This window comes from Podarcis raffonei, chromosome 7, assembly GCF_027172205.1.
Source record: "Podarcis raffonei isolate rPodRaf1 chromosome 7, rPodRaf1.pri, whole genome shotgun sequence".
Lineage (NCBI taxonomy): Eukaryota > Metazoa > Chordata > Lepidosauria > Squamata > Lacertidae > Podarcis > Podarcis raffonei.
The window spans coordinates 15,988,103-16,009,685 of NC_070608.1; the positions used below are offsets into that span (position 1 = coordinate 15,988,103).

The 21,583-nt window shown below is 43.8% G+C and overlaps 1 protein-coding gene across 4 annotated transcripts in view; it reads left to right on the forward strand.

Annotated features, from left to right (window-relative positions):
- Positions 1–21,583, forward strand: part of ENPP2 (ectonucleotide pyrophosphatase/phosphodiesterase 2) — a 91,823-nt gene that overhangs the window by 47,940 nt on the left and 22,300 nt on the right. For 3 of the 4 annotated variants that reach the window (XM_053395383.1, XM_053395382.1, XM_053395385.1), the window contains 7 exons: positions 2,075–2,130; positions 4,514–4,579; positions 5,682–5,754; positions 15,134–15,242; positions 16,924–17,049; positions 19,001–19,032; positions 20,833–20,960. In XM_053395383.1, the coding sequence (XP_053251358.1) occupies positions 2,075–2,130; positions 4,514–4,579; positions 5,682–5,754; positions 15,134–15,242; positions 16,924–17,049; positions 19,001–19,032; positions 20,833–20,960 (590 nt within the window). Of the gene's footprint in view, positions 1–2,074; positions 2,131–4,513; positions 4,580–5,681; positions 5,755–12,583; positions 12,737–15,133; positions 15,243–16,923; positions 17,050–19,000; positions 19,033–20,832; positions 20,961–21,583 lie in introns of all 4 variants that reach the window. The other variant, XM_053395386.1, reaches the window with a different exon arrangement.

Genomic DNA, 21,583 nt, shown 5'->3' on the forward strand with positions numbered 1-21,583 from the left:
TGCATGCGCAAAGCACGATTTGATGCTTCTGCACATGCACGACTGCCAAAACCCAGTACTTCTGGGTTTTGGTGGTCCTCAACCCGAAAATATGCAACCTGAAGTGTTTGTAACCCGAGGTATGACTGTATCCCTGTGGCAGTGTGTTACTATAGCTATAAAATGCAGTCCCCACCCTCCTTCATTTTAACACTTAACAATAGATCTTGGACAGAAGCAGCTGGTTACAACCCTTCTATTGCCAATTCCACCTGGCAACGCCAAGGGTGTTATGGGTCAAAAGCTTTTTGAATAATTTAAGACACCACCATGGCAGTATCCTGCTCATGTAAACAGAACCTTATTAGGAACATCAAAAAGGTGTTTTACACTTCAAAAAGTGAAAGCAAATGCAAGGGACCCGTTCACCCGGGAAGATTGATCTATGGTTCTTGTTAGTACAGTGTCCAAAAGGAACATGGTGCTCCTACAGGCAACAAGGCAAAAGGAAGCATTTTTCTTGTGCAGTGTTCCCAGAGATGACATTGAGCTCCTATTGAGCCTCTGATTGCTCCCATGGCCCAGCCCTACTGTTAGGCAAAAGTCAGGCAGCAGAAAAGATTCAACCGCAATTCTGATTGGCTTCCGTATGTGGGATGGGGAGTCATTGTATCCTTGGCCTTCGGCAGCAAAATACAGTGATAGCTCGAGTTACAGACGCTGCAGGTTACAGATGCTTCAGGTTACAGACACTGCTAACCCAGAAATAGTACCTCGGGTTAAGAACTTTGCTTCAGGATGAGAACAGAAATCATGCGGCAATGGCATGGCAGCAGCGGGAGGCCCCATTAGCTAAAGTGGTACCTCAGGTTAAGAACAGTTTCAGGTTAAGAATGGACCTCCAGAATGAATTAAGTTCTTAACCCGAGGTACCACTGTACTGGCTGTGGCTGGAGGTGCTGTGTTTTTTGCCAGGCTCCCAAGAGGGGTCCTTAAGATGCTTTGAAGCTGAACTTTCTAACTTAGAATTGCAAGCTGGGGGTTTAACTAGGCAGCAACTGCTAATGGGTAGATCACAGAGGCTAAATGGTTGATGATAGTCTCAACCATTGTGTACAGCCCAGTGCCACACCTCTGTCCTATAATTTTGTTCCACTGCAAGAGATATTTTTCCCTCTATGTTTTTCATCCCTGCATAGGTGGCATGCGGGTGTTAAGAGCTGTACAATGTTTGACACAGACCAAGGCTTCAAATCTCTTGCAGAGTCTGGTCACATGATAATTCAGAACATGAGATGGTGTAGAGCCTTCATGTGGTGGTCCTCATCCTGTGTGGTGATCTTAACTTGTGCCCAGCGATGAAAATGTCATTTCACAACCTGTGTTAAAAGCTGAATTCTTTGCATGACAGTGAATACTCACATATGCAACCGGGTTGCTGTTGTGAGACTGGGAGCTAACATTGAACAGTGGTACCTCGGGTTAAGTACTTAATTCATTCTGGAGGTCCGTACTTAACCTGAAACTGTTCTTAACCTGAAGCAGCACCTTCGCTAATGGGGCCTCCTGCTGCTGCCACGCCACTGGAGCACGATTTCTGTTCTCATCCTGAAGCAAAGTTCTTAACCTGAAGCACTATTTCTGGGTTAGCGGAGTCTGTAACCTGAAGCATATGTAACCTGAAGCGTATGTAACCCGAGGTACCACTGTACTTCAGATGTTCGTGTGTGTGTGTGTGTGTGTGTGTGTGTGAACATCATACTGGTGACTTCAGAGACTGAAATTTTCAGCATCCGGAAAAAGGCACCAGCTTGCACAATCAGGATTTTAGCTCTGTTCTCTTTTTAATTTTTTTCAGTTATTAAATAACCATGACACTGATTCTCTAACCTGTTAATCAAGGAAACTATTCAGATTTCTGCTGCTAGCCCGGTTGGATGCAAATGCTCAAATTCTAATCTGTAGAACTGGAAGCCAATGTTTGGGGCTGAGGGCTGGGGAAGGTTTTATTTATGACATTTTGTTTTAATAAATGTACCGTCATGTAGCCAACGGTCTGCCACTCTTTGTAATCGCCTTATATTTTCCTAATTAGATATGGATTACGGCTGCCAAGCAAGGAGTGAGAGCTGGTTCATTCTTTTGGTCTACGTAAGTATACCCGCACAAGACAGAACTGGTAACATAACCACAATTAACAAGAACTGGGAAGCAAATGCCATAGAAATCGACAGGTCTTAATTTTCAAGGAAGGATAGAATCGGGCTGAAAAATGTCCCTGGCTTCATCTCTTGAGAGCTTTCAATTCAGGCAACATCTGTTTTCCAATTTGCCCACCACTGAGACATGTGATGAAGTGTTTTGGAAAAGCACTGTATAAGTAACTATTAACTAAGAACCAATGTAGAGGATACACTAGAAAGATAAAGTAAAAAATGAAGTGAGGAGGGGAATGCAATCTGTGTGGCCTTCCAGATGTTGCACTGCAGTGGTCAGGCATTATGGACAATGTAGCCCACCATATCTGGAAAACCTGTTGCCTACTCCTGCTTTACACCATTGACACTCCAGAAATTACTGGTAAACTGGAGTAGATGGTGGAGGCTCTATCTGTGGGACTAAACCCACCTACGATAACCCCAAAAGTTATTTCCTTAGCAACTTGGTGTACAGAATAGCATGAAAGTGGGATGAAAGGAACCTGTTGAAATTGCCTTGGGTCAGAACAGATGGGAAAGTCACATTTATTATTTTAACATTAACAGCAAATGTCTGTTTCTAGCTTAATGCTTCCTAGGTGGTTTTAACATAGGCAGGGGAGCCTGGGGTCCTCCAGGCATTACTGAGCTATAGCTGCCTTCAGCTCTGACCATTGGTCATGCTGGCTAAGGCTGATGGGAATCCCAGCAACATCTGGAGAGCTGCAGGTTCCCCATGTACATGGCCCAGGCGCATATGGTGCACTGTTGGCTGGTGGGGATGTGGCAGTGTAAATAAGATGCAGGAGACCATTGGATGGGTTAAATTAGGATGCAACTTTATTGACGACAGGTGTAAGCCAGTTTGGCATAAGGCATTGGGTAAGCATCTGCCCTCAACCAGCCTGCCTGCTGGTTGCACCTAGGGTGAATTGGACCTGGCATGACGGCTACCCCTAGGCATGGATCAAGAGGGGCATTCCTGACAGTGTTGTCTGGTGCTATGGCCCATTGGCCTTGTTGTGTGCACCCAGACAGTTCTGCCCCTTCCAGGAACCTTTTAACTGGGTACCCAGCTGTTTAAAGGCTGTCTTATTTGCCCAAGTCTTGACGTTTGCTCTGACGCAGGCGAAAAGCTGCAGAAGGGCCCATTTGTCTGCAGGAAATATTCCTCCCTGGCAGTGCTGACTTTGGCATATGTGCCGCCGGGGTGCAAAGATCTGCCCAGCACCCCGTTGTGAATGACAAAGCGCCGCCACTGGCATGGCGCATCTTTGGCAAATGAGCGCACAAGTCGAAAGTTCTTTAGTGAAACAGTAGGTACAGTGGGACCTCTGGTTGCGAACGGGATCCGTTCCGGAGGCCTGTTCACAACGTGAAAAGAGCGCAACCCGCAGCGGCGCGTCTGTGCACATGCGGGTTGCGACTTGCCATTTCTGCACATGCATGTGACGTCATTTTGCGCGTCTGCGCATGTGCGAGTGGCGAAACCCAGAAGTAACCCTTTCCGGTACTTCTGGGTCGCCGCGGGACGTAACCTGAAAGAACGTAACATGAAGCAAACGTAACATGAGCTATGATTGTATACATTTCGGTAATACCTAGGTATATATGTATTTTGTTTTTCTAGCTTGATCAAAATTATGTACTATTTCATAACAGGTAGATAGTTAAGAGCTTAGGCAGCTTCAGCAGCTGCCGCCTGGCGTCCCCCCAGAATTCGGCGCCTGGGTGCCCCACACCCCTTGCACCCCTGGGTAAAGACGGCCCTGCTCCTTGGCTCTCAATAGGGTGACCAAGTAATCCGTAGCAAGGTCCATACCACCTCAGCTCACTCACCTTTGGGCTGAAAGACATGCACATGATAACATGGGTGGGAGGGCAGGTGACCCACCGACAATCAGGTACATGCTGGGCCCTGGGCACCACTCCCTTTTACTGCCCTGGCCTCTGCCCTTTGCCTAGACCCCCCCAGCTCCCTCCTAATTGGCCAAGAGGGTGGCCCAGATTAATGTGGCTGGACGAAGAGGCCAAGCCTCCTCTGACTAAGCGCATGGACCCCTCCTTCCCCAATTCTCAGGCTCAAGCTGCACTGGGCAGCAAATGGGAGCCACCCCCTAAGCAACGCTAAGCCTATTCTATCATTTAACAGGCTTTGTTACGGGAGAACCATAGCCATGATTATTAGCAGCAGTGCCTACGTGCTCTCAATGTGAACCACATACTCAAGCATAGCACACCCAAGCTTTGTGACAGTCTTGTGTGTGAATACGGGCCAAAAAATAAAATAAAATTGTGCCGCTGTTTCTTACTCAGTTTGCTCTGTTCTGTTCTAGTATGATCCCTCACGAGCGCAGAATATTAACAATCCTGCAGTGGCTAACCCTTCCAGACAATGAAAGGTAAGTCATATTTTCTTTTCCCTTCTAAGTGTGGCTGAATGCCAGCGTTGCCAATATTCTCTGTAGATCGCAAGCTTTGATCCACTGTCCTGCTCCTTGTTGACCAGCCCATGACGTGAATGCCCTGTTATTGTGGACGTGGACGCTCTTGTTATTAATGACATGGGCTAGGGTCGGTTGGCACAGAGTGTGTTTGTGTGTTTGAAATGCTGTTTTGTGTAATGCGGCTTAATGAGTGTTGCACCCTGCGATTTGGGCCGATGTCAAGATTTTTAATTGTGTTGCTGAGTACACACTGCTCTAGACCCTGCCAGCAGGCACAGTCTTTGGCTGTTGTTGTTGTTGTCCCTTTCTCCCAACCTCTGTTACACAACTATGGAATGTTTCTTCCTGAGTCTTTGCTCAGCACCTCTCAGCATCCCTTCTAATATTTTTAATGAAGTTGCGGTACAACGAAGGGCTTAATCGGACTGTGGAAAACTTGCGACAGAGTTGCAGTCCTCTTGTAACCTCCTTCTGAAGGCAAGCTTTGTTTGAAAGGGTTGATGTGAGCTAACCTGCTATGGGAAAACTGTTCAGACAACAATTTTCTTTTCTTTTAATAACATTTTATTGAATTTCCAAAAATAACAAAAATAAAAACAACAACAACAATACAAAAACAAAAACAAAACAAATTGACTTCCCTCTAATCCCTTCCTCGGTTCTATTATTTATCAACATACGGCATGTCTATTGTTAAATTTTAACCTATCCATTCATAACAAAATTACAAGTAATCTTAAAACCCTGCTAATGTATTAACCTGTGTACATTGCTTCTGTAAATATGCAATAAACACCTTCCATTCTTCCTTAAATTCGTTGTTGTCTCTTCCTCTTAGTTTAATAGTTAATTTTGCCATTTCAGCATATTCCATTAATTCAACTTGCCAATCTTCTTTTGATGGGACACCTTATTCTTCCCAATGTTGTGCTAATAAGGTCCGTGCAGCTGTTGTTGCATACATAAACAAGTTCTTTTGTGATTTTGATAGGTCCGCTCCTATAATGCCCAATAAGAGAGCTTCTGGTTTTAAAAAACATTTTTCTTTTCTTTTCAGGCCTTACGCTTATGCATTCTACTCTGAGCAACCAGATATCGCTGGCCACAGATATGGCCCCTTTAGCTCTGAGGTTAGTATAGTTCCTCTTCCGTAAATAGCATGGCTCTGAGCTCAGTGCTTTGCCAATACTCCAGAGTTGGGGGAGCCTGTTGCTCTCCAGATGTTGCTACACTCCATCCTCCTTGGTCGTTGGATAGTTGGAGGCCATGAACATCTGGAGGGCCGCAACTTCCTTACAATTTGCATTACAGCAAAAGCCATAGAAAGGCTAACCTTTGACTGAATTGTGTGTGTTGCAAGCTGATGGTTTAATCTGCACATCTGTAAGCATCCAATGAGAGGAGAGCCTGTGGAAAATAGAAAGGCAGGAAAACAATACTGAAAACTTCCAGCTCTAAGAAGTCCCTTCTGGAGTGTCATAAAATCATAGACGTGTGGCTTTAGGCAGGAGCAAAATTTATCATTGACAGGCCACCTCTTGGATATATTCAAAGTTAAAGAGTTTTAAAGAGCAGTGTGTGGAAAACAGCATTTCTTGTGCTTTGGTTATGTTTTCTGCTATATAATAACTATAGCAGTTAACTGCTATATAATAACTATAGCAGTTAAACTATAGCAGCTCTCTGAGGTTCCCTCCTTTTCATTTTTAAGGAAATGGCTTTGCTTCATTTTTTGCATTTGGCAGATGTGTACCTAATAATCAGGCCCATTTTAATTGTTAATAAAGAGCATCCCTCAATAGATAGAATCAGTAAGTTGGCCAGAAATATTGGTGCTCCTGATGAGCAACTAGATGTTTAAAAATGCAACACAACCCACTTTTAGATTGTGTTTCTGGAAACCCCCTCTCTGACCAATCCGCAGAACCACTCAGCTAGAGAGAGTGTTGCGATGGGTTTTTGTGTGTTTCGAATGACTGCCTTCCTTTGCATGTCAAACCGCTTGTGAAATTTAGAGGAATTTCACAAGTGCTTTGATATAAGAGGGTCTCTTTAAATGATAACGACACTCGCTGTTTCCTACAGTGCTTTGAATCAATTTTCTCACTGCTAGTCACAGTGAGAGCTTTGCTCCAGGTGGCAGAATGATAAGGGTGGCAAATTTGTACACTGCCACCACAATTTACCACTCTGGAAGTGCCAAATTAAGATAGGATCACCTAGCAGGTTGGTGGGGGATGAGAGACGGACCTTCTCTGCCTAAGACAATAGAGGGATCCTGGCAGACACAGCAGAGAGTGTTGGATTAGATAGACCAGTAGAATAAGATAGCTTCCTGTTTTCCTGTGGGTGTGAGTTTTAGGGGATGAGAGCCTTGTTCTGAAGTATAGAATACCTTTACATTTTTTATGCCATGCTCTCAGGAGAGGGGTGGTGTCCTGACTAATGCATAATCTTGATTGGGTGATACCAACTCCAACCAAAATGTGTGGAACCCTGCATATATCAGCCCACAGGTGGCGCTGTGGGTTAAACCACAGAGCTTAGGACTTGCTGATCAGAAGGTCAGCTGTTCGAATCCCTGCAATGGGGTGAGCCCCCATTGTTCGGTCGCAGCTCCTGTACACCTAGCAGTTCGAAAGCACATCAAGTGCAAGTAGATAAATAGATACTGCTCCAGCGGGAAGGTAAACGGCGTTTCCGTGCGCTGCTCTGGTTTGCCAGAAGCGGCTTAGTCATGCTAGCCACATGACCCAGAAGCTGTCTGTGGACAAATGCCGGCTCCCTCGGCCTATACAGTGAGATGAGAGCCGCAACCCCAGAGTTGGTCATGACTGGACCTAATGGTCAATTAAAGTAGCAGAGGGTCAAACCTATAAGTGACGCTAGAGATCAGTCATGGAAATGCCCCCCTTCATCTTTCTTTTACAGGCAGCCCCCCATTTCTGTGGGGGTTATGTTCCAAGGCACCACACGTTTAAGTGAAATTGTGTATATTTGAAACACCATTGGAAAAGCCTGCAAACACCCCGTTGCGCCCCTGCACCACCCCTTTTTGTGATGTTTTTGGATCACTTCTGGGTTTGCTGTGATGCGTTTGTGTGCACATATTGAACCCGCTTAAATGAGGAGTTGCCTGTATTTACAAGCAAAGATTGTGAGGGCTTCATATTGAGAGAGGGGTTTAACCTTTCACATGCTTCCACCACCCCCATTTAATCACCCCCCCCAAAAAAAACATGCTGCTACTTTCCTTGTTTTGTGTGTGAGAGAGAGAGAGGGGGGGAGGGGAGAAGACAGGTACCCAGATCCTCCATATCGTTCTAAGTTTGGCCTGAATTTTCTAAATGAACATTTCAAGAAGTCAGTACAGCTGTGCATGCTGCACAGATGTCAAGATTTACTAGGGGCAGGATGTTTTTTTTCTTTTACAAAAGGGATAGGAAGCATTTAATGTTTCTCCTTTTTCAGATTTTTCTTTTTTTTTAAGAGTTGTGAATGTCTCATAAATCAGCTGGGAGGAAGACCTCATTGGGGACCCCTCAGGGTTGCTTGCTTAGCAATCATAGTAGTTTGGCTATTGCATGCAAACCGCTTTCTCCCCACCCCCAACGCTTCCTTTGTACAGAGCTGGCTGCTCTTTAAACATTTGGAACAGATCTGGGCCTTTTCTGTCCATATGGTATTTGAGCAGCACATTGGAGCTTGGAGGCAAACGTTAGAGGGATGGGAATCATGTGTTCGGCTTTTAACCCGCCTACGGATTCGGGGTAATCGTAAAGAGAGACTCAAACAATTATGTAAAACTTTTCCTCCTAATCCAACATTTCCCAACCTATTGTGCTCCGGGTCCTATTTGACTCCTATTCGCTTTATCCCTGCGGTGGCAGCGGTGGGAGATAGAATCCAAAACAGCTGGAAAGGCCCCAGCTTGGAGGAAGCCCACCTAACCAAGTGACACTTCATGTATTCTCTGCTTAATAAAGGATCCAGCTGTTCTGTGACGTTTCAGCCTCTGACTCATTGTGTGCGAGAGGTACTGGGGGGTACATTAGACCCCACTTTAAGTGATTGCAGGTGGAAACTGTTGCATCCAATATATTGGTTGTAAAGTATCTCTCGTGCTTAGTAAAAACAGTTAACACAATAGCTGCATTGTGTTCTTGCTGCAGTTATATAAGAAGCTGGTGAAATTTCAGTATGTATCCGACCCCAGTGTTGCTCCTGTATATTTACACAATTTATTTAAGATATTGGGGGTTGTGTGTGACTGTGCAGAACAGATAATATAGTAGATCATTGATCATACAGTTGGAAGGACCAGGAGAATCATCTAGTCCAACCCCCTGCAATGCAGAATATTTTGCTTCATGTGGGGCTTGAACCCACAGCCCTGAAATTAAGTCTCACGCTCTCCCAGTTGAGCTATCCCTCACTATGCCACTAGGGAGTTTTGAGTTTGGGAAACACATACAAGCAGAGGTGGGGCAATTAATCTATTTCTGACCCATTTCATTCTTGCATGTGTTCATTTCATGATTATGTTTTGACCATTTTGGCATTAATCACTGGTTTTTGTTTTGTTAAGTTTAGAAAGGCATGGGTTGAGACACACACATTTTAAACTTATTTCTGCATGCACATTTTTTGGGACTTGCTTCAGCAGAGAACTGCACTGGAGAAGTGTGAAGTCTGTAGCATCAATACATTCTGATCTGTGTGTGTTACAGTCTGGAAAGTGTGAATTAGGTCCGTTTGCCTCAATATTCAGATGGAAAGAAGTTATCCTTCATCAATACGTGCAACACACTGGGCTCCAAGAGATTCTTGTTGCTCGGCTCAGGGAGATAGCTCAGTGGGTAAAGCATGAGACCCTTAATATCAGGGTCATGGGTTTGAGCTTCAAGTGGGGCAGAATACTCCTCCATTGCAGGGGATTGGACTATATGAACCCTGTGATCCGTCCCAACTCTACAGTTCTAATAATCAGTGCAATAGCTGCTTTAGACTGATGCCTTCATTAAGATACTGGCTTTCCAGTACAGATTTTACTCATAGGAAGATCCAAACTGCTTGGCTTTAAAACTGTGGCAGAATCATATCTCACTAGTGCTAAACCAGAGTCATCGACTCTCTGTGAATTTCTGAGCTCAAGTTCAGAGTGCTTGAAGGGGCAGATTTAGGGCTGTGTGAATGGTGCACACTAGGCACTGAGTTGAGGGGGTGCAGTCTCAATGCCCAGAAAGCAAGGCGCTGGGCTTTGGGAAGGAGGTGTGAGGACTCTGACAGCTCTCTAGAATAGCAGCATGCAGAGAGTAAATTCCTCCCTTGTGGTCGAGTTCACTGGTACTCCAAGAGGTAAGGCTTGGGGATGCGAAGAAGTGGTATCTTTGTCCTAGAACTCCAGGCTGGGTACTGCATTGCCCCTAGTGATCCTGCTGGACCCCAGCCATCAGTACTGGGTTGCCAGTTGCCACATGGCTTGTAGATGACAAGGCCCAATGAATTAGTGTGCCAGAAACAGAATTGATGCAGAGGACGCACGACCGGTTCTTCCAGAGTATTTTTTTAAGCAATTGATCTGAACTGAGACCCCAGTGAGGGGAAATGTTGAGAGATCTGGTCCCGGATCTCTTTTGTTTGCTTAGCTGTGCCCTTGAAAAAACCCTCCATCATCTGAGAAGCATCCCCAAACCATGTGCTTGCCTTTTCCATCACAACCGTCATATTTGCATGTAACACTAAACCGTGGTTTAGTGTTACACACACAGTTGGGAAGGAGCTGCCGTGGACCTTGAGCTAGCACACTTCTGACCCTGTTCTCCTTGCATGTATCCAAGCGGAGGACTTTGGCAGAGTGGCTTAAAACTAATTCTGACCAGCTTTCAAACAATGCATCGGCAAACCATGGTTTATGAAGCGGGTTCGTTTAACTAACCAGAGCTTGTTGTAAACCAGAGCCAAGATTCATGGAAAGTGAAACTAAGCTGCCAGAAGTTGATGTTCAGGCTATCTAGCAGGAGGAGGCGGGACGGGAACATAGCCATAATGTTGTCTACTGTTGTAGGAAGTTATCCTTTGAGGTAGACCCTTGGCTGGCCAGATTCTGCCTCCTTTGTGCGTGTGATCCTATAACTCTTAATTACAAAGCTAGAGATCTTATGCATCCATATTTCACCCCTTGTACTGATAGCCCTTGTTCTTCCTCTTTTGAAGTGATGCCCTGGCTGGTTAATAGAGACTTGGCTTTCTTCCTAGCTCTAACTTCTTTGGAAAGAGAAGCTATCACTTTGCGAATGTATGTACGAAATGCGCGGTCTACTAGGTGAGCTGCGACCCGGACAACAAACTCATGTGCTTACGGACTGTTCTGCTGCCCCTCTAACATGCTACCCTGGGATGGCAATTCTGATTTATTTAGAACTACTTGGTGGCCCAGTTTAAAGCTCTGGCTGTGCTTCTTTTAGAAAGAGCGAGTAAACTATGAGAATCCTTCCTTTCCTCCTTCCTCTGCTCCTCTCCTCATCAAGACTGCACGAAGCTTGAACTCTTCCTCCTCTTCTATATGTATTTTTTTTAAAAAAGAAACTCTGAAGCTGCTTTTTGGAGAGAGACAAATGGAATTGGATTAGCATCTCCCTTCCAGCTGCTTGCCTGGGAAGCAATGAAACAGCATGGCAGATGGTAGCACTGTTTTTCCTTCCAAGAATGCGGGTCTGCGACTGAAACAACAAAGACGGCGGATGGCTAAGCGGATAGGAACAAACGGCGTTGTAAATCACTGCTGAGTCTGAACCTCCTTCGCTGCGTTTCCTTTCTTCATCTTTTTTTTATGTTTTTAAATGAGCTGCACCTCACTATCTCCCTGTATGTGTTATCTTGCACTCTTCTGAGAAGCTGATCCTAAAAGATGCCAGAAACTCTCATTGGAGTAGTCAATTGGAGTTGCATGCCATGTGGCTTCTTTTAAAGATCAATTTAAAGTCATCTTGGACAACTGCGCATTGCTTGCCTCTGAGGCTCTTCTTTTCCCCAAATGGTTTTCTCCCTCTTCTTAACGCAATGGACAATTCGCTGTTACCTCCTGTCTCCGGCATCTATCTTTAGGCCCTTTCCCAACAGGTGCCACGGTGATTTTGCCCAGCAAGAAAAATAAGTCCAATGTTGGTGAAAACTACCTGGCTAAAAACAAAATGGTACCCTACAGGTGGAAAATGTGGGATTACGTCTCATTCAGAAATCTGTGTGGGGTTGGTTTGTTTTTTTTACAGAAAGAATCAATATTTACAGAAAATATCAATAGTGTAGTGCTACTTCCTGCCAAGAATATTGTGCCTTCTGGTGGTTTTTTTTTAAAAAAAATAATAACAATAAGAATTGGGCATGCCTCTTGGCGCATGGAACAGATAGATACAGACTAGCATGCTGGCCACATGGAAATAAAATATGAATCGTTTTTGTGGCTTCTTATACGTTTGGCTCACGTTTTGTGGATTATCAATATTTTAAGGCATAAACACATTAAAAATCTGATTTTAGAGCATAAAATGGGGCCCTTTATGAACACAGAAAGCTGTTTACTGAGAGTATAGCTCAGTATTGTCAACACTAACTGAAAGTGGCTCTCCAGAGTTTCAGACAGGACAGGAATCTTTTCATGCCAGGGATTGAACTTGGAACCTTCTGCCTTCAAAGCATTGAGCCACAGCCCTTTTCCCACTAGAAAATAAACCTCTGCTTCAGGGAATTGTTGTTTCTGTTGAGCTCTAGTTCTATTCTTATAAGTAACTGACTGAAGTAACTTTGCCCTGACTTGACCTCTGAACTGCCTCTAGTGGCCTTAACCAAGACTTGGTGTACTGATTCCTAAATCTGCTGCTGGCACAGGTAGTTTTAACCATCTGGTGTTAGCCGAGATGAGCTTTTTCTGAGTCCAGGCATCTCTCTCCGCCAGTACAGGAGAGTAGTTTTGGCTCACCTCTTACTCCACCTAAAAGACCTAAGAGAAAGATCACTCCTAAGAGGAGACAGAAAAGACGTGTTGATTCTTCCAAGAAAAGAAGAAAAGCGCCAAGAGCGGAACAATACTCTGCGGAATCCCGTCGGAACAAAGTAAGTTTACAAAATTGACACGCACCAAATTCTCAAGCTCTTGTTTGATTCTCTCTTTTTTTCAACTTTGGAATTCTCTTCTTCCGAGTGGAACTTCCATTGCGACCATCTTGAAAATATGTCAACAGACTGCTACTGTTTAATCAGCAACGGTAGTCTGTCTCCTCTCCCTCTTTTTTGGACTTGTGTTCTCCTTGTACTAGCCCGATCATCTTAACTGTTTCAAAAGATGTATATGAATGGTACAGACAGGGCACACCAGCAAATAAATCCTGCTGGAAAAAAGTTCATCCAAAGTTCTCTGTCCACAGATGGAAATGTCTAGACAAGCCCTTAGAGTCAAGCTTTTTGCCAGACTTCATATCATCCTTTTCGGCTAAAAATCATTTCTTGAAATGGGTGTATTTCCATCTGGAATAGTCTTACCAGTAGTGCCTGAGGGTTGCTGAGGAAATATTACCAGTTTACTTCCTTTCTTAGCATGGCACAAGGCTGTTATTAGCATCCCCTTACAATGGGGGATCAGAGGAAAAGCTGGGTCACAAGAATTGGTCTGTAAAATCTTTTCAATTTCATGGCCATCAGCTTAATATTTCATGTCAGCCATTTGTTTTGGAGGCCTAAAATGCCTCCTCAGAACTTGAGGGATGTTTTGAGGTGGTGAAAATTGGCAAGTGATATTGGGGCATCTCTTTGTTTGAGCAATCACAGCCCAGGATTAGCAATCTGCACTTGGACATCTGTGGGATGTCTTCACTAAAGCTTTAGGTTCTTCATAGGTCGTAGAAATGGCTTGGTTTGACATTGTGGAGGCTTGCCGAAGGTTCCCTAACTTTTGAACCTGCAAAAGTAGACTGAAGTTGATGTTTGTGTGTGCTTTATTTTACAGTATTAAAAATGCCTAGCTTTGGATTATTTCGGTCAATCTGGACGTAGGACGTAAATGTATGTGACTGGTTGTCTTTTTCATCTTGCCAATGCCACTGCTTCAGGTTTCCTCAGAGGCAAATATTCCCGCAAAAGCAAACAAGCAAAACCCACCCCAAGCCGCTCATTTGAAATTCATGAGTACTCCAAGTCCGAACTCCCACGTTTAAGACTTGTGCATTAGAAAGGGGGGGCTGTTTCTGTGGTTCACTAATAAATAGGCAAAATGCAGTGTTGTGTAGGAAAAGAAGCATTTGCTCAGTAGCTTTCATTCTTAAACAGACGGCCGCTCAACTTCGCTCTAAAACTACCGTATTTTTCACTCTATAAGACGCACCAGACCATAAGACGCACCTAGTTTTTGGAGGAGGAAAACAAGAAAAAAAATATTCTGAATCCCAGAAGCCAGAACAGCAAGAGGGATTGCTGAGCAGCAAAAGCGACAATCCCTCTTGCTGTTCTGGCTTCTGGGATAGCTGCACATCCTGCATAAGACGCACACACATTTCCCCTTACTTTTTAGGAGGGAAAAGGTGCGTCTTATAGAGCGAAAAATACGGTAATTTGTTAGATGGTCAAACATGAAGGCTATGCAGTCCTCTGCTTGCATTGTCCCACGAGGAATCTGAGGGAAGTATATTTTATTAAATACAGGCATTGTATTTGTTTGGAGAAAGGTATTGGCAAAAAACCTCCATGCTAGGTCTTGGTAGTGCATTGTGTGGTGCTTGAATATTTTGATTGTATATGTCTATTGTTTAAAAGTATGGATTTCAGGCATCTTTAATATCTTTAGCCAAGGCCTTTTTAAACAGTTTAAGCAAGTGGACTAGGGGCTCACTTAAAATTTGAAGTCTTCTGTTATGTTACTTAAGAATACGAGTCTACAAAAGACCTGCGTTCTAGCATACTTCACAAGCTGGTTGGTATTTCCATATGATCATCTCAGTTTCTTAGATCAGTGATTTCCATACAGGGGCTCAACCTTCACCACCGTTTGAGGGATTTCGCAGAAAATCTTACTATCACTTTGAATGTCAAATATGATAACACTCATGTGGAAAACATGGAAGGATAACATCACGGGGAGTGCAAATTAGTGGAGATGAAGTTTATAGTCCTATACACACTTATCTGGAAGTAAGTCCCATTGAACTCAATGGGGCTTACTTTTTAGTAGATATGTGTAGGATTGCACCATAAGCCTTATCAGTGACTACTAAACATATGGAAAATGGGATGTTGGGCTTGCTAGTCCCTTGGTCTGCTCCAACACCGGATCAGACTAAGTTCTTTATCTTTCTGGACTTTATTTTACTGACACTATACATTTGAAGGTATGGTGATAATGCCCCAAGTCCAAAGCTGGGGTTTGGCTGTGTAAAATTGAGCTGGAAAATGAACCAAAGTGTGAGAGTTGGGTGGGAAAGAGCTGATTTTCACCCTTTGTGTAAATATATGCATATTTAGATGTTGCATCCGCTAAGAGAGATTGACAAGATCCTGGGACAACTAATGGATGGGCTGAAGCAGTTGAACCTGCACCGATGTGTCAACATTATCTTCGTTGGTGATCATGGTAATTATTTATTTTATTTTATTTTTCAAACTTTATGCAAAAGTCTCAGCTAATTTTTTTCTGAATATCTAAAGGTATCCAGTTAGCAAAAGATGTCAAGGGAGTGTTGGTAAATGAGAGACCTGCTTCTTCAGGAGTCATTCGAATTCCAGCGTGTGTCCTCATGTTTTTAAGACATACACATATTGTCATGTCTTCAGTGGAGAATAGGGAGAAACATGTGAAATGAGTGCAAACACAAATATATAAAGGAAGGAAGAGGATGAGGTGTTGTCTTGCAGGCCTTCTGAAGTCTAGTCTCATTTGGAGATTTGTATTTGACTTTATCACATTTATCACTAATGTGTCAAACAGTTTGCTGAGAGATGAACTACTGAAAGGTTAAAAGCAACAACAAAGCAATCCGACCGAAGAAGGATAGTTCAGATGTCACCCGCCTGAAGAGTTCACTGCTTGTCTCGCAAACCTATTAATTTAGTCATAAGAACTGAGGTTCTGCTTGTGCTGCTGGAACAACTTTTGGAACAAGCCCACACAATACGAGTTCAGTCTAGGACAGAGATGATGGCTATCTAATTCCTTATTTGAGCATAGGTTGTTGATGGGTCAGGGCTGCAGCCCCCAGAAGTGAATGTCAAAACCAGTTTGAGCTTATTCTAGGCAGATAGGATGACCACATACAACTTTTTGATTCTTTAAGTTTTGGTGTGTGTGTGTGTGTGAATTCTTTTTACTGAAGTCTGGCCAGGGTAATGTGCAATCAATCATTTCTAAGAAAGGGTATGACAAGTATAAAGACAGACAAGAATAACGCCAAGAAGCTACAACTATAACTACAGAAACCTTGACAAGGTTGATAATTTAGTTATGAACCTCAGGTGTATTAAGCCACCTCTTATTGCTAACAGGTGTTTTGTAGGGCCATTTTACTTTTAAAAGCCAATGCATTAGTATTTTCAGTGTTCAGGTTGCAGTCTTAAGTATGCGTTCTAGAGAGAAGAATCATGCAAGTCAGTGGAACCTAAGCTCTGAGTAAACATGCTGAGGTTTGGGCTGCAAGTCTCTGTTCTTAAATGTGCTTGAATTCCTTAGTAGAGGTTTACTGTGCTTGTCATAGTTCTTTGATATTCTAACTGCAGTTTGGTGTAGTGGCTCCAGTGTGTTGTAGTGGTTAAGAGCAGTAGTCTCGTAATCTGGGGAACCGGGTTCGCATCTCCGCTCCTCCACATGCAGCTGCTGGGTGACCTTGGGCCAGTCACACTTCTCTGAAGTCTCTCAGCCTCACTCACCTCACAGAGTGTTTGTTGTGGGGGAGGAAGGGAAAGGAGAATGTTAGCCACTTTGAGACTCCTTAAAGGGAGTGAAAGGCGGGATATCAAATCCAAACTCTTATTATTATTATTATTATTATTATTATTTCTAAGCCCTATTTTATGCCTTTATCTTCACTGCAATCACTATCTTAGCAAAATCTTAGACACTTCTGATTTACACATCTTATTTATGACTAGGGGTGTTCTCAGGGAAGTTGCCATTGGACGGGGGGCAGATGCTGTGAAGTTAAAGAAGTAAACTGTTAAGGGCTCCCAGAGTCTTAACCTCTCCATCAGTTTGCTCTCAAGTAACAAATATTGATGCCGGAGTCTCCCTACCCCCTTCTAAATCATGTTTCTTGGTACAGGGATGGAGGATGCCGCTTGTGAAAGAACTGAATATTTGAACAACTACCTGTCTAATGTGGATGACATAATTCTGATACCAGGAACACTGGGGCGCATTCGTGCCAAAGCTAACAGCAATGTCAGATGTAAGTTGATCTTAGCAGTTTTCACCTTGCACCTTTGCGTGTGTCCCGATATATATATACTTTTCCTGCTGCCAGAAATGATGTTAGTATGAAGATAACACTCTTGCTGAGAGCGATCTTGTTTTAAGAGACACTTCCTAACTCAGGGATTTTGAGATACCGGTGATGTTTAAAGGTAAAGGTAAAGTGACCCCTGACCATTAGGTCCAGTCGTGACCGACTCTGGGGTTGCGGCGCTCATCTCGCTTTATTGGCCGAGGGAGCCGGTGTACAGCTTCCGGGTCATGTGGCCAGCATGACTAAGCCGCTTCTGGCGAACCAGAGCAGTGCACGGAAACGCCGTTTACCTTCCTGCCAGAGTGGTACCTATTTATCTACTTGCACTTTGATGTGCTTTCGAACTGCTAGGTTGGCAGGAGCAGGGACCGAGCAACGGGAACTCACCCCGTCGCAGGGATTCGAACCGCCGACCTTCTGATCGGCAAGTCCTAGACTCTGTGGTTCAACCCACAGTGCTACCTGTGTCCTACCAGTGATGTTTAGGAATGACAAATTCCCTATTTATTTTCTTGCATTTATCTTCCACTTTACTTTCTCCATGGAACACAAGGGGGCACACATTTATTTCTCGGATGATTGCCAATCCCAGTACTGACCAGAACCAGACTTGCTTAGTTGTAGCAAGCCTTGAGTGCCTTCAGATCATAACCTAGTGCCTGTTGTTTGACAAGGAATGGGGAACCTATAGTCCAACAGGTGTTGCTGAGCTACAACTTCCATATATAATATAATTTATTATTTATACCCCGCCCATCTGACTGGGTTTCCCCAGCCACTCTGGGAGGTTCTTAATAGAATATTAAAAACATGAGAAAACATCAAACATTAAAAGCTTCCCTTAGCAGGGTTGCCTTCAGATGTTTTCTAAAAGTCAGGTAGTTGTTTATTTCCTTGACATCTGATGGGAGTGTGTTCTACAGGGCGGGTGCCACTACCGAGAAGGCCCTCTGCCTAGTTCCCTGCAACCTCACTTCTCGCAGTGAGGGAACTGCCAGAAGGCCCTCAGCGCTGGGCCTCAGTGTCCGGGCTGAACGATGGGGGCTGTGCTGCTTGGAGCTGATAGAATCAGAGTTGGAAGGGACCACAAGGTTCATGTCACCCAACCCCCTGCAGTGCAGGAATCCTTTGTCCAACGTGGGGCTCGAACCTACGGCCCTGATATCGAAATCCTCATGCTCTACATCAGTCATTGGTTGTTGTAGTTGAGCAACATTTGGAGAGTCACAGGCTCTCTATACCTGTCCTAACAGGTCATTATAATATTTCATCCAGTGGGTTGGATCTATGGAGCTGAGAGTAGAAGTGTCGGGAGCAGCTGGCATTATTCTGCAAATAGGCAATAGTCCCCACAACACTATAAACCAGTAAGTTTTAGAGTACCATATTTTTTGCTCTAAAAGACTTGCTTTTTCCCTCCTAAAAAGTAAGGGGAAATGTGTGTGCATCTTATGGAGTGAATGCAGGCTGCGCAGCTATCCCAGAAGCCAGAACAGGAAGAGGGATCGCTGCTTTCACTGCGCAGCGATCCCTCTTGCTGTTCTGGCTTCTGAGATTCAGAATATTTTTTTTCTTGTTTTCCTCCTCCAAAAACTAGGTGCGTCTTGTGGTCTGGTGCGTCTTATAGAGCGAAAAATACGGTGGTTATGCTTACCCAAGTAGAACATCATCCTGCCTTTTTTGTTTCACTTTTCTTGTGCTGTGCTCTAGCACAAAGCATAAATGTTTCTTCCACAAGCAGGGGACCCTTTCCACACGTCTAAATGCATGGTTTGGATCCATCCCAGAATGCAAAATAAAAGCATTTTTAATACGAAAGCTAATTCTTGTTCTGAAAACTTTTTCTCTAGCTCAAGGTTCAGTTGATTTCTTTTTTCTCCCCTTTCTCCAACAGATGATCCAAAAGCCATCGTTGCTAATCTCACAGTAAGTATTTGCTTAGCACACACTCTTGTGGCTTCTAATTATGGGCTGAGCATTTACAGTGCTTAACTAACACGCGACTTGGTCAAGAGGATGCTGATCAGACCATCATAAAGCCTCCTAAATAGGATCGTTCATGGGTGTGGAAGAAAGCACGTCATGATTTCCACTGTTTTGTTGCTGCTAACAGATTTTTATAACTTTTCTGGATAACACGCACCGACTTAATGCCTTAATTCTCTGAACACAGTCCCTTTATCCCATCCCTTTGGAAATGGAAAAAAAATACTCTTTTCCAAGTAAATATTTTGCTAGTACTCCATTGAAAGAATTGACATCTCTGTTTTCAAAAAGTGGAGAAAAAATGAGTTTAGACTTGGAGTTTGGATCTTTGAAAAAATGGAAGTCATCTCAGCATTGTGTTAACACAATTTCTTTCCACCCTCAGCTCCCCAATCTTAAATATTTTGGTGGAAGAAATTAAGCAAACAGTCTACAACTCGCTGCAATCAATTGCAGATGAGAAACTCTCAGCCCAAACTGTTGTGGTTGTATCCAACCAAGTTATACTCGTAGGAGACCCATTTAAATTAATGGATCTAAAGTAGGTATGCCCACTATTTTCAATGACTCTAACACTGGATTTGGGTTGTAAGAAGGCTGCTATTTCCCTTCTGCCCTTTCTTCATCACAATTGGCACTGTTTCTGTTTTGCCACGGTTCGGTTTCCACCCAACACTCAACTTTTCACGTTGCTGCCTGCTGTTTAGTTTCACTTCTGCACCTTACAAATTTAGTGTAATCATGTAATTATTTGCACACTGTTCATTTCAATGTGAAGGAAGCATCAAAACAAAGTGAAAAAATTGTGTATCGGCCGTGGGCTTAAAAACAACATGGTTTTCCGCGAATACAAATCGTATTAGCTGGATTGATACCGATCATATTCACTGGATTAATTTCCTTTCTAGACCTGGGATGGTCATTTTGTGTTTCCTACTGGAATTCTCTGACATCCCTACATTAGATGTTACTGTAGGTGTTTGGGTCATGAAGCCTCAGCTCGCTGCTTATGTGCCTGTAGCCTCAAGTTAAGTTCTCACCTGAGCATGGGTGCTTGGTGAGCCTGCTGCCCGAAACCCTGTGGAGCTGCTGCCAATCAGAGTAGACAATACTAGTAAAGGTAAAGGGACCCCTGACCATTAGGTCCAGTTGTGGACGACTCTGGGGTTGCGGCGCTCATCTCGCTTTATTGGCCGAGGGAGCTGGCTTACAGCTTCCGGATCATGTGGCCAGCATGACTAAGCTGCTTCAGAGCAGCACACAGAAACACCCTTTACCTTTCTGCTGGAGTGGTACCTATTTATCTACTTGCACTTTGATGTGCTTTCGAACTGCTAAGTTGGCAGGAGCAGGGACCGAACAACGGGAGCTCACGCCGTTGCGGGGATTCGAACCCTAGGCTCTGTGGTTTAACCCACAGTGCCACCTGTGTCCCGACAATACTAGTATAAGTGGGCAAATGATCTGACTTGATATAAGCTTTATAAGAGATAGAGGGTGCACTGCTATTAAGTAAGGGTAGGTTTAGAAAGGGTTCCTGCTTCTGGCGGCAGATGACTTGGATGATGACCTGCCATTCCCTGTTATAAACTCCATAGCTCAGTTGGTAGAGCATGAGACTCTTAATCTCAGCGTCATGAGTTTGAGCCCTGAACTGGGCAAAAAGCTTCCTGCACTGCAGCGGGTTGAGCTTGATGACCCTCGTGGTCCCCTCTCCAACTCTGCAATTCTGTGTTTCAGTGCAGGAAGCCTGACCAGCACTTCAAGCCATATTTGAAGCAGCATCTCCCTAAGCGTTTGCATTACGCCAATAACCGAAGGATCGAGGATATTCATTTGTTGGTGGAAAGAAGATGGCATGTGGCCAAGTAAGCAGACTTCTCCCTCCGCTTATGACTTTTTGCCTTTCGAGATTTCCAATGAACTAGATCTAACACCTGTTAAAAAAGCAGTGAATTGAGCTTGGTTTCTTATCCATAGCTAAAGAAACCAGCCATGTCTGTATCAGTGGCTGTTGACGTACAGAATTGCTGAATGGTTACTCATTAGTCTCAAAAAGAGAGTCCTATAGAGAATTATAAAAACGTACATCTTGCAAGCTGGACTCGATAATATTGAAGAGTTTCCTATTGCAATAGTTTTTCTTTGATTTCCTTAGCGGCAACAGCTATAACAGTATGAATGATAATCAGAACTATAAAATAATATTGCTTAGACCAAGGTTGCAATCCTAGCCTTGCTTATTTGTGGTTTACTTGTGAGTAGCTGTTGCAAGGATTGCAGCCTTAGTTTTTCAAGAGTTGAGAAGAGGTTTCTTGCTAAACAAAATTCTAATGGTGTGTGAGATTTTCAGTAACATTTAACTAGGGTGGCTGATTGTCTGTCTGTCTGTCTAGGGGCAGGTTGATTCAGTTCACAATTAAAGTTGAATCTTTCAAATCTGCAGTTCCCTGAAGAATATGGAAACAGAAATGCAGCTGTCCTTTGAAAT